Source organism: Tetrao urogallus (genome assembly GCF_951394365.1).
Source record: "Tetrao urogallus genome assembly, chromosome: 1".
In the NCBI taxonomy this organism is placed as follows: Eukaryota; Metazoa; Chordata; class Aves; order Galliformes; family Phasianidae; genus Tetrao; species Tetrao urogallus.
The window spans coordinates 98,490,849-98,504,688 of NC_136813.1; the positions used below are offsets into that span (position 1 = coordinate 98,490,849).

Consider the following 13,840-nt stretch of genomic DNA (forward strand, 5'->3'; position numbering starts at 1 on the left):
TGGTAATAATGCAGTAAATCTATTGGAAACAATGGAACTGTAATTATATGGTAAGCTGTGTTAACGATACCACTTTAATATCCTGATGACTTGAACTTAACTTGTGTCAGCACAGCACGTACCGTAAAGTGATATACTGCATTTTTTTCTGTGGTATAATAATAAAGCAACTTAATTATGTATTTCTTAGGTTACAAATAGTTCTAGTATTCTGGATCAGAAGTTAGATATTAACAGATTAAACATCAAGGGAAAAATCTTGGCCTCACTAAATTCAACAGGAATTTTCAGTGGGGCCAAGATAGCTTTTGTCACATCTTCCTCACTGCATTTGCATTGACACACCTCCGTTCAGGTTGGTGTTGTATGTGACTCAGATCCTCCTGACAGTCCTGTAACATGGGCTGGAGTTCTTCCTGGGGAGAAGGGGTGAGAGTGGCAGTTGACTGATGGCTATAGGAGACTGCGGCTGGAGAGGAAGCTGCTCCTCGGACAGGTGGAGTAGGACCTCGCTCATCTTCTTCCTCTTCCTCTAGCTCATCTTGCTGCAGATACATCCTTGCAGGTGGGACTGGACATGGAATTTCTTGGTCATAGCTAAAATTATTTTTTTAAGAAAATAAGGACTTATATTTTTACTGTGTAATTAGCATATTTGATACATGTATAAATAGCTCAGGAAAAAAGAATCCTTATTATATGCGCACTTGATAACAGCTCAGTAAAGATGTGCTGACTAGATGTATATGCCACTGTCATTAAGTCTCTTTAAATAGATATTCTACAGCCAGTTGATCAGCAGCATCAGAATGGTACGAAAGAAATCTCTCAACGCCAGCTTGCAGAACAAGTTTTGTTACAATTAACAATCAGAAGTAGAAATGAATTATGTGTTCATCTTTCTTACCTTTCATCCACTGAAAGACTGTAATCTTCACTATTGCTATGGGGAGGTGGATGTGCTGGAGGGGGTGGAAGAAGATCTGCCCAGTTCATGCCAGCTTGCTTGGGAGCTTTTGGAGTCCGAGCACCCTTCTTGTGACCTTGACTCCCTGTGAATAAAAAGTAGTACATATTTTTAATGCTTTTAAATAACTGCTAATTACTGTGCTTTGAAAAATAAAATAAACATAGTCCCATGTTCTCTTAAATTTTCTAGGAATTTCCTGTTGTGATGAGTTGGAATAAACTGGTATTCCTTCTTTTTACACCAGTTTGTTATTGTACATTCTTTGTAGAACTACTCCATGTTCTTGAGTAGTTGAACTCAACTATAAAATTTACATAGCATAGAAAAAAAAACACATGGAATACAAGAGTAGAATTGTTAATAAATAGTCAAAATGTAATAAAACCATAAAATAATTTTACAAGCAGTGTAATTAAGAATGAGCTTCCCACCTCTATTAATTACATTACAGATTATCATCTAAAACAAATGAGCTGTAGACATATTTTCAAAAGTGCCTTTCTATTATTTAATTGCTGGAACCTAAAATACAATATGATACAGATATGATCTATTAAAGTTCCACTGTTGCATTAAGTCACTGAATATATGTAATTTGTACTTGTCCACGGAAATGTTTTAGGCACAATGAAATTACCAGTTTTAGTCTAAATGGCAGGTGCAGTTGAAAATAATTGCTGGCAGAACTAAAATAGCAAAGATCGATGAAGTAGAGCTCACATGTTTTCAGCTACCATTACTGGGAAATTGGGAAATTATAGCTTATAATAGAACAATGCAGCTTTAACAATTCCAACAACTTTGAATAAGAACAATTATTCAGGTGGTCTTGAATCTTAACTTTGGACATGGTTATGATCAGAAGGGATTCTACCATTGTTCTTTTGTATACATTTTTTCCTTCTTTGTTGCTGTTACTTCTTTAATTGCATATAAAGTCACCATATTTTTAAATATGTTTTCTTCTTCAACTGCGACATGGTTTTATACCTTCATAGTTAAGCCTAGACACAAGATTACATATGTTGCAGTGAGATTTAAGAAGCTTGTTATTCTCACTTCTGCTACCTCAGTTTTTCTATTCTTATATACAGTAGTTCTGCCTATTGTTGCCCCATACTAGCTGCCAGATATCAGTACATCAGTATATTTTTGCTATGCGCAATTATTTTCCTGGTGTATCTTGTATGTCAAGCAAGATCCTTAAGCATCCCAAGGCGACCATCATCTGCATTCTCTTCCCTAAGCACCGTGACATATACTAAGTTCAGCACAATTAATTTATTACTCTGGTCACCTTGCTTCATTCCCGCTGGAGTCTGTGGTATAGGACTATAAATTTTTAGCATTAGAATAACCATAATAGGTGTCAGCATGGAGAATATCACCTTCTCTTTTTTAATATGCATGGGCTCACACACTGAAATGTTTCATTCTGAATTTCAGATCTTAAAGCCATTGAAGAGACTCAGCACCACATTACTGTGTTACAGACCCAGGTGAAAGGCTGATTCCTACAGGAACACCATGAACAGATGGGAGAACTAGGAGCTGTGCTCATCCATCTCACCTCAGCCACTGAGAATTCCACTCATCCACAGGCACACCCTCAGTCATAATACGTTAAGACAAAGCGCAGGGTAGGATTAAGGCAACAAGGTTATCAAAGGAGACAGCAGAATAGAAAGTGAAAAGGAAAACCCTAGCCTTCATTAGCAGAACTCCACCAAGTCTATGACTGATCATAGCTCAGCCTATCATCAGCTCAATAGAGATAAACATAAGGTAAGTACCAGACTTGCAGTAAAGCACCAGATCAAGCCTATGCGTGGTTCTGATTTGCCTCTGAAAATCTCCCACCCCTCTCCTAAATACAGAAGCTGAAACTTAGCAGTTAATGCCAATGCAATAGCAATTAAATATATTCTGTTGCTCCAGAGCACAGTTTCAGTTTCCTGGTCAATGTTCCCTGGTGCAAAAATCTAAGTTTCATTTCAAGATTTCTACAAAGGACTGTTAAGTGTTTTGCATACGAGATGCTTAGGAGAAACAAAATTTGACTTGCATTATTTGCTGTCTACATTTAAATGATGTACAAGAGTATTTTGATATATAGTGACTGAATTGTGTAAAAATAGCTGTACACAAATGGTCTTTAAAGTTTATGGGATTGGTTAAAAAATCTTTGGGTATCTTTAGACTGTTCTAGGCATAAAATTCTCTCAAATGCACAGAGCTCACAGATGGAAAAGGAGTCAGTACAGCATAAGGAAGTCAACAGTTAACACATAAATTAAAATAATTGTCATGACTTTTCTATCTGGAGATCATAGCATTAGCCAGGAGGGTATGAGTATTATGAGATCCAAATCCAACTTGATTTCATAGTTTTGACAGTTTTCAACCATCAACTAATGTACATTTAGATGGCACTAAGCAATCATGGGAATGCAACAAAAATGCAGGCACCTATTGAACCAGTTTTCATGCTGTTTAACATCCCTGTACTACGTAATTTTCCTGTGTCTCATCCTTTCTTTAAGTCCAGTAACACGTGCTAACAATGGCTAGAAGGACCAAACACTGTAACATTTGGAAAACATTTTAGATACTTACCAGATGTGCTACTGCCTCTATCTGAGCTGTTGTAAGATCCACCTGTATTCTGGTCGTATGACTGGTTGTATGGAATTGTTGGAGCAATGCTGTCATTTACTCGGTAATCTGAAAGTTTAATAGTATAGTTAATGCTACTCTTTAGAAACAAATCATCTTTACAGCACAAAGCAGATTTCCTGAAAATACTGAAAAAAAGAAAACATTGATTTTTTTTTGCAAGGAAAATCATTAATATATATTTGTCATAAATAATAAAAATTATATAAATATAATTTATATATATATTATATATAAATATATATTATATATTATATATAATAAAAATAATAAATTGTCATATAATGACAATTTATTTTTAAGTTGTCTCTGTAATTTTAAGGAAAATCATGGGAGTAGCTCTATTGCAAAGATGAAGTAAAATGAAATCCTATGCACAGGATAGTAGCAATGCCTCTGCAATGATATATAGATCTATGTGGGCATTTTGCATATGAATGGATCGTCACCTTGATTGATTTTACATGGTCTCTGCTTAATTTATGCATACAAGGCAGCCAGTGGACTATGGTAGCTACTTTTTGTATTTCAAAGGTGACAAACCCACAGAGGAGTCAGTCCTGTATGACAAGGGCTGAATGGTTTGCTGGAACAACAGTGCAGCTCCACTGAATTTGGTTTACAACAGAGGAGGTCTTCATTCAAGGTCTACTACTCCCTAAGAAGATTTCTGTTTATATTGGCTCACGTAAATCCTAGCAATGCACGGGATCTTTTTTGCCAATGGCCATGACAGTATCCGCATTCTCCATTTCTAAAGTACTTGATACATATATGACTTTTAAATCGAGATTTGGCAACCAGATCCCCAAAACTTTTTCAGAAGTAAAATGCTCGTCTGAGAAAACAGTACTTTCATGCCAAAAAGTATTTATAATTTACAGAGAACATAAGGGAGCTGAGTTACTCTTCATACGACAAATAAAACTGCGTCATAAACAGAACCATTGGACATAAAGTAGCAACGATGAAGTATAGCATTTAACTCATCAAAATGGTTATTTCCCATCACAAAAGCTGTAGGTATAATTGTCAGCAAGATGGTTTTGTCTTAGGAAATGAGAAATCCAAGATCAGAATACTGACTCATAAAATGGCAAAAGAAAACAAAAATAAACAAAACTAAGAATCCAGTCCCCATCTGCTGCAGAAATGTTTGTGATAATGTAAGCATGGGAAAAAGAGCAAAATGATGAATTCCACACCAGAGTGTATTCTGTAATAGTTTCTCAGCCTAGCCGCATTCCACAGACCACGCTGAAGCTCTACATACTGCATATGTTTACACAGAGGATAAACAGTAAATCAACACTCTGAAATATGTATATATGACTGTCAGCAGACAATGCTTTAAGGGGGCCTTCCACACTACAGTATGCTAGAGAATATGCAGCTGTAATATACACAGTTTGAAAGATGCAGTATCTTCCAGGGTATAAAACCAAAACATACTTTAATTCCGAAACAGATATGTAATACACAGTTCATGAAAGAAAACATAATTACAAAAAAATAAAAATAAAAAAATACATCTTTCACCCTCTAGTAAAGAGCCACAAAAATTGAATTTTCTTTTGAAATGTTTACGTCAAGGGAAGGTGTCACATTTTATATTACCTTTTGAACTCTAAGTCTGGTAGAGGAATCAACATTCCTGTAATGAAGTGCATCTTTTTACTGCATAAGTTATCACTATGCGACCACTTGAGTTACAGCAATCCATGCAAGAAGCTCAAAGTTAGAATGAGTCCAGTTCCTAGGGATACTGTTTTGCAAATCAGGTTATTAAAAGAGGTTGCATGGTAGCCCAGAGGGCCAGCAAGAAATCACATACCTATTTCTTCTAACTCCCACATGCCCTCAAGGCCACAAAGGTACATTCTGATGTTTCACGTTAACACTGAAATCAATTTATTTTTAGCTTCTGGATCCACAGACTTCAGTCAGGGTAACAAAGGAATTTAGTTTCCAAAATTGTGTGCAGTAGCTTTGCCTCTGAATATGTGAATGGAAGGCTTGCTAGGAATAAGTCTAAAATGAATTGTATAGCTCCATTTCTGTCCCCAGTGTACAATACAATACAATTTTACAGAGTTTCATATGCAAAATTTCATTCATTTACATGAACATGTAGATTTAATTAGTCTCCATCCACGACTGGGAAGAGTAGGTTGACCTATTTAAAATTTAAGGTAGAGTATAATGTAACTACCATGCATCTGGCTTATGAATAAAATATGTGGCCTCTGCCTTAACCAATCCCTTCACTACTATTAAATTTAAATTAATCTCAAATCCATAGGAAATATATTTTATACAATTTTTTTTCTAAAGATACAACTTCTTATTTGTTATAATAAATTCAATATCTGAAGGTTATTGTGGTGCTAATTAACTTTCTGACACTGTTAGCTGACAATTTTTAAACCTAAAGAGAGAGACATTTAAAAGCACCACAGAAGACTGTAACTGCTGAACCTGAAAGCTTTAGACTCCCAGCACCAGAAGGTCAAAACTCCTCTGACGCCTAAAGAGGAGAAACAAGCTAAAAACTCTTCACCTTTGTTTAATTTGTTTTGCTCCATAATGTTGTACTGTATGGGTGCAACCTCTTGCTTTTGCTGAACAGAGGGTTTCCAGTGTTTCTCATTCGTATCCCCGCTGCCATTGTTAACATTATTGCTGATATTTGACTGGATGAGTTGAGTGGTGGCATAAGGAGTGGGCTGCCCAGGTTGGCTGACAAATCTTCCATCCTTTAGATTTGGACTATTGAAGGTTTTCATCTCATTGATTTTGTTGCTTAGGTCCACGTCACCATATACAGTTGACTCAGGCAACATCAGGTTTGTCTGCTTGTTGTCCAGCTGATTGTTGTAATTTGCTATACAATCGGCTAACCACAGAGGAAAGAAAAAAGAAAAGGTCATTCTGTTCGCTTACGCTATACTTCCAATGAAATTCCCTTTAAATTTTTTTCAGTGCAAAACTATACGGTTCATAACCATGAGCTACTGTAATTAACTAAATTTATAGAATATAATTTATAGAATACAATTTACCTCATAAGTTATTACTTACAGTATTAAGTCTTCTGTTTCACTGTAAATTGAGATCTATTGAATTGTATCTTCTATGACTTACCTTTTTTTTTTTCCTTTTTTTTTTCCTTTTTTTTTTCTTTAGCATTGTTTCTTTCTTTTTTTTTATTTTTATTTTTCTTATGTTGGCCACATTGACAGTATGAACATCCAATGAATCACTGCGATAATTTTCATTCAAAGGAAAAATCAACCCAAATTTTATAGTGGCAATAACTTTATGAGACAGTAATTTTGCATCAACACAGAATAAACAGAATTTAGACTTTTGCTATCAGTATAAGAAACTGTATACAACAGATTTTTAAGAAACAGACTGAAAAATGATTTCACGTTAACAGAATTGAAGGGAAACAGTACAATGTTAAAGGTAACTCAGTACCCAGCAGCAAAACTTTATTTTAGCATTATTTCCTTGTACAGTATTGTATGTTGGTTTAAAACAAAAAGACAGGAAAACACTCTGGATTTTTGCTAATTGCTTTGAATTCTTCAGGGTAATGCCGTAGTGATACCACCATCCTGGTGTGCTAAATGTAGACTGCATAGATAGCATAAATTCATTCTTCTAATAGTTATTGCATCATTAGATCAGTACTTATCACAATCATATGTTAACCAAATGTGCATTGATGCTGAGGCCACTACTGTGTGAATCAATGTGTCTGCCTTTCCAGCTTCTCTATCTTCTATGACAGTAGTTCAGCAATTTTTTTTTCCTTTCCTTAACCAGTCTTTTAGAAGAATACTGAATGGAGTAATGCAGTCTGTGGACAGGCATTTAGAAGGTTGAGTGAAAACAGCATTCTATGATCATTAAACATGAATTATCATTTTCCAGCTGATTAATGCATCAATAATTATGTAACAATCACCAGGAATATACTTTTCATCTTTAAAAATATGTAGCATTTATGTTAAAGTGTTTGAATTGAAACTTTAAGTCCATTACCTGTGAAGGCTGTATTTATTTTACCAGAAAGGTTGCCAAGTAAAAATAAGTACAGAATTCAGGATTTGACTATTGTACTACATGAAATAACTTCTAAATACAAAGGACATTTAATTTCAAAAATATTCCCTAACACATACATTTTTCTTGAGAAATATTTACTGAAAAGAGGAACAAAATAATATTTGAGGAAGAAAATCAGTGATCCCCATTTACAGTGATTAAGGAACAGTACCAGAACATGCCACATACAATTTATTCATTGCACACTGCATACCCCTCAGCTTGTATTTTTGAAGGTTTTACTGTTTGATTTATTTTCCTTTCTTACGTGAGTTGATATTTATTTATTGTCTCACAATCTTCTCCTTCATGATTCTTTCTTCTTAAATGTCTTCATTTCTGATTTTTCTCTCACCTACTGAGACCGCACAAGTCATTTCCCCTTTCCAAGGGCATTATATTATACTGGGCAATTATATATCCAATATATTCCTAATTCCCAATAGTTTATGTGTTGGTATATTATCCTTGTAGAGTCACTTGTGACATAAATTCTCACCTCTTTCCACTTTCAACTGCATCTGATTTTTGCATAGGGCAATATAATCTATACAATATATGCAGAAGAGACATTTTAATACAAATGCAATAGAATTCCTCATACAAAGTACTTAAAACTGGCCCATCTTTATAACAGAAGATTTATCCTGTTAGACATTTTTGTAGCATTTCCCTTTGGAACAACATGTTCCCATTCTGTTAAGTTAGAAGAATCACTAGGAACTACTTGTCTGACCCCCAAGTTTGCAATCTCTACTTCAGAGGAAGGAAGCACTTTGCAACACAACCAAGCTTAATACTAAAGCTAAATCAAGAGAGTATCTGATGCTATAACCACTGTTATAACAGTCTGCAAGTCTCAGAAATGTCATTCTCTTCCTTTACTGAATTTGTTAAGTTTCAGTTACTCAAATCTGCCATTTGCGTTTGCTACAAGAGAAGAAAAGAATCAAATAGAACAGAAAAGAATAGTCCAGCTGGAAGGAACTATCAAAAACCATTGAATCTAACTGCCAAAAGTTAGACTCACAGGGCAAGCCAAAAATTAAAGCATGATATTGAGGGCACTATCCAAATGCCTCTTGAACACTGACAGGCATAGGGCATCAACCACTTCTCTCAGAAGCCTGTAACAGAGCTTGACTAACTTCATGATACAGAAATGTTCCCTGCTGACCAGCCCAAGCCTACCCTAGTGCAGCTCTGTGCTGTTCCCATCACAGCTCCCAGGAGAACAGTTCAGCACTGCCCTATGCCTCCTCTCCTCACAGAGCTACAGAGAGCAGTGAGTTCACCTATTGGCTTCTTCTCTAAACTAGACAGCCCAAGGGTCCTCAGCCTCTCCTCACAGGACATGCCTTCAGCCATGTTACTGGTTTTGTTGCCCTTCTCTGGACACTTCCTTATTATACATCCTTTTTATATGGTAGAGCCAAGAATTGCACACAGTATTCAAGCTGAAGCCATACCAATGCTAGATGTAGCAAGGAATCTCCTCTTTTGACAAGCTAGCTGTGCTGTGTTTAATACATTCCAAAATGTGGTTTGCCCTTATAGCTGCCAGTGCACACTGCTGGCTCATGTCTCTATCAGAAATCTCTTTACATAGCTATTTGTGGGCATAATATCCTCGGGCAGAAAAAAACACAAATCCCTAATGTTAAAATCTTTCACCTTCTCCTGAAGCACCTGGCACTGGTCACTGTCAGACAGGATACAGCAGGAGATGAATTACCACTATCACATTATGGCTGGTTTCACATTAATTATGCTGGAGGTAAAGCTGTTTTGCACTTATGCAACTTCACTATAGGCAATCATACTTCCTTTCAGAAATTCTAGGAAGTGTTCCTAGCAAAAATTAGCTACAGATGCTGGCAGACTGTAGGCAATACAGAAAAGATACATTTTCATTTCTCACCAGTTACAATGATTGTGTTAAAACAAAAGGATTATCAGGTCTTTGTAAAACAAATTCTATAACAAATAGTACTTCCAGATAATTTTCTCCTTTTGTCTTCCTACTGCACTCACAAAGTTTTCTTTAAGACTACTCCGAATCCTGCCCAAGATCCTGGGATTGAGCTTTTAACGTAAGATTTCACAATTGCTTTCAGATAGTGAAGTTAACTTATTTTTATTCACACATCCTAAATAGAAAACCAACTATCCACTTTTGTACAGAATGGAATTCCAAAGGAGGTTCTTAATGTGCCAAAGAGTGTCTGGCAAGTACTGTAGAGATGTTTATTTCTTTCTACCCAACATGCCCAAAACTTGTTGAAAATGTCACTGGTACCATTTTGGTATTTGTCCTTCTCCAGCCAAGTAACAAAGATGTACAAAACAAAATGAAGTTGCCTTATGTTTGCCAGATGTGAGAACATACATGTTCAGTACAACTTTTGGTAGCATGGAACACTGCAAAGGCTCCTTCAGTTTTTGACACGACTGGCTGGGGACCGAAGGGAACGGAAAAATCAGGATTCAAAGATGAACAGAAAGCATAATCATGACATAGTGGAATGAAACTACATTAAATGTGAACATATTGGAAATAAAAAAGAAAAGTAAATCTGTTCTCATGTATTTTGTACTTTATGTATTTATGTACTGTGTAAAGAAAGTTCCTTAGCAAGGTAGAAACATATCTAACCTGGTCGACTGTATGTCGTAAGGTTGCCATCACTGTTTCCGTTGCCAGAGGTGCAGCAGTTGATGGAGCAGTCATTGTGATTGTTCCCTGTGTTAGGCCAAGTATCTGCTAGCCAGGGCTGCGTGGCTGGTTCACTGATGTTCAGGAGTCCTGGCCTTTAGAAACAAAGTTTGGTCACTTCAGAAACTAAACAGAGACATTTTCAAGCTGCAATTAATTCTTCACTTAATTAAGTTCGATGCCACATGTTTCACAGAATTACAGAATAGCTTGGGTTGGAAGGGACCTCAAAGATCATTTATTTCCAATTCCCCTGCCATGGGCAGGACTATCCCTCACCAGCTTAGGCTGCCCAGGGCCCCACCCAAACTGGCCATGAACACCTTCCACAGTTTCTCTGGGCAGCCTGTGCCAGCACCTCACCACCTTCTGAGTTTAAGGGCTTAAGAACTGAAAAACACAGCTTGATTCTTTGGTACAGTTGTTTCTAGTTTTTAATATAGTCTCCTACTCTGAAGTGCTGAACTGCACATCTATGTTTGTGTGCACCCTTTAAATGTCTGTAACACTTTGGGTTTACTGGCTTTTCTTTTTTTGGGGGGGGGGGAGGGGTGGGTGGTTGGAGGGAAGAACTTCATTTTTCTTGGCATCTTTTCTCCTTATCTCTTAAAGAAAACAAGGGAAGAAAAAAGGGGGATTGGTATTTGAAACAAATAAGTACAGACCTCAAGTATGGAGGTAAGATGGATATGGAGAAATAAGATTCATTTGCAAAAAAATTGCAAGAGAATAGTCACAAACTTTTAGTAATTTATGAAGACAGGTACTAATCACTATCAGATACTACTATTGTTATGGATCATATGGAACTACTGGAAATGTTCTTAAAAAAATAAAATGTTAACCTCTGAAATTGCTAGTTGAGAATACAAACTGCACGTGGTTTGTTATGGAGGATATAGTCTGCTAATGCTGCAGGCTTAAATCACAATCTCAGAATGACATTTAAAACATCTATACATCCATATGTGAATATATTTCTTCACAGCATAAGACACCTGACAATTTAACATGGGAGGTGATGAGGCATGACTTACTGTCAGGCTAATAAACCAGCAAATACACGTGCATTAGACAAATATTTTTTGTAAATCTGAAATAAATGTACAACTATGTTGTCCCATGAGCAGCCCAGCCAATCTGAAATAACCTGCCTTTTTCTTTTTTTTTTTGTCCCCCCTAATTCTTACAGTGAAAATATATCTCTAGGCATTTGGAGAAGACAAAGCCTTCCAGAATGTTCAAGCACTTCCAAGGCTTGTGCACTGGGTTTCTGTATAGAGAGCAATACTTCCTTTGCTGCTAAAATTTGCTTTGTATTTAAACATGTTGTCCTGCAAGAAATGTGTTGTGAGATATATAAGCAGGGGGAAACTCTGCTGCAGCCATTTAGGTGGAACTGCGGACCAAGATGTTTGCATTGCAGCTCCATGGCCTGGTACAAGATAGGAGATCATCTTTTCCAAAGATCTTTAACCTCTGCAGTGAATTACTTGAATCCTTCAAATGCTGGCCTAGTATGTGGTGGGGTGGAACAAGCAAGCAGCTGTGTGGGTGCCTGGATGCTGGCTGGAGTCAATCCACTCTAATTACTATTACTTGAATTCTGTCCGGAAGAGGGATTGCCACAGAAGTGGTTTTTTTTTTCAGCACCATTGAAACATGCATTATTTTGAAATAGTTGAATGTGATATTTTGAATTCTAAATACTGCTTTAACATGCTTGTATAACTGCACTTGGCTAAAAGGCTAAACCTTTCCAAAACATTGTGAATATAATGTGGGGAAGTGAAAGCACTGAATATGAAATTCAGAGTAAAGATTTTCGTACACAAAGATATTTTATATAGCAGAATTGTTTTTTATATTCTACTAAATACTGTACAATGTCAGATGCTCTATAAATGCCATATACTTGAATGGACAAAAGAAGCAAAGATGTTAGCACCCTGAACCAATTACAGTGCTAGACTGTGACACTGATCCTTACAACAAGGACAGTAAAAACCAGTGCTGCTTCTTCAGCAGCTATAAAATGACTGCACACGAAGTAGACACTTCTGGGTTCATTTCTGCCCTCTGCATCTATGTGACTGTGCTTTGTCTACCTCATGCTATGGGAAGAGCTGAAAGCACAGTGGCACAAAGAGCACAAAAGGCTGTTAACTGTGTATCTTTCTGAACAACCTTGTCAGGGAAAGATGGTCTGTATCTGCTCTCTCTTATTTTCTCACTATCCTGGGGTGAAGGCAGCAGCCCAGTGATTTACAGGTTTGTCCATTCAAACATTGCATGGTAACCGTTCTAGAGGTTTTCCTCCTTGGTTTTATGACTACAGCAACACAGCAGCATGCAGTTCAGGACACAGAGATCCACAGTTGCTCTTAATGTGCCAGATTCAGTAGCAGCAGCAGATTAATATGCATAGCATTCTAGCATACTGGGAATGTTTAATTTTATGCCTAATCTTTACCATTACCAAATTTTTGTATGGTCTTGCAAATTAGGAATAACAAAATACTACTTGTGAAACAGGAATTGATATAAGAATTTATCACCCAGCTGTTCTCCGAGATTTTAATGTTTATTCCAGTGTCATGCCAAATCCTTAACTCAAATGCTTACAAAAGGGTTTGCATGGAAAATGCAAGAGGAAAAAAAAAAAAAGAAAGAAAAAAAAGTGTGCTAATAAAGTGACACTGCTCTGACATGCTTTTTTTTTTTTTTTTTTTTTTTTCTAAATCTGTTGTTTTATGTCCTGAGGATATCTCCATCTCTATGTGGAAAAAATAAACCACTGTTTTGTCCATTGCCATTCACTAACTAATAACATAAAGCCAGTAAACATATTTTAGTTAACTCCTAAATCTGGAATAGACTTACTTCTCTAAGAAGGAGGCTTTAAATTAAAAACCTACCTGTTTCCCTCTCTTCCAGTGCAGATTTCTTGCAAGTGATGCTTTAACTGTTTTGCATAGACAGCAAGTCACCTAACAAGCAACTTGTGTCTTCAGAAAAATTTTCCAATAAATTTTTTTTTTCTCTGTTGTGTTTGCGAACCATCTATATTTCTCAATCTTCATAAATGCCTCGACTTAATTACTTCTGCTCCTTCAATCAGCTACCACCATCAGACCTCTATTTTGAAGTTAAAGTGCTCCCTCTGCTGCTCATTTTTTTGAGATGCAGCTTTTACAGGTTAACAAAGCAACTCAGCTAAAAATACCCATGACCCATTCTTTGGAAATCAATCTAGAAACTAAGATCACTTCTTTCTAAGCAGAAAAATACACGGTCCAAACGTATACATTTATATTATACATTAAAATGCATTTTTTCATATTGCTGTTATGCCACCACTT

The 13,840-nt window shown here is 36.4% G+C and overlaps 1 protein-coding gene across 1 annotated transcript in view; it reads right to left on the reverse strand.

Annotated features, from left to right (window-relative positions):
• Nucleotides 1-13,840, reverse strand: part of ROBO1 (roundabout guidance receptor 1) — a gene marked incomplete at both ends in the record, with an annotated part of 508,695 nt that overhangs the window by 15,584 nt on the left and 479,271 nt on the right. The window contains 5 exons of the mRNA XM_079549537.1: nucleotides 346-597; nucleotides 908-1,052; nucleotides 3,587-3,694; nucleotides 6,207-6,542; nucleotides 10,419-10,573. Of these exons, the coding sequence (XP_079405663.1) occupies nucleotides 346-597; nucleotides 908-1,052; nucleotides 3,587-3,694; nucleotides 6,207-6,542; nucleotides 10,419-10,573 (996 nt within the window). The remainder of the gene's footprint in view (nucleotides 1-345; nucleotides 598-907; nucleotides 1,053-3,586; nucleotides 3,695-6,206; nucleotides 6,543-10,418; nucleotides 10,574-13,840) is intronic.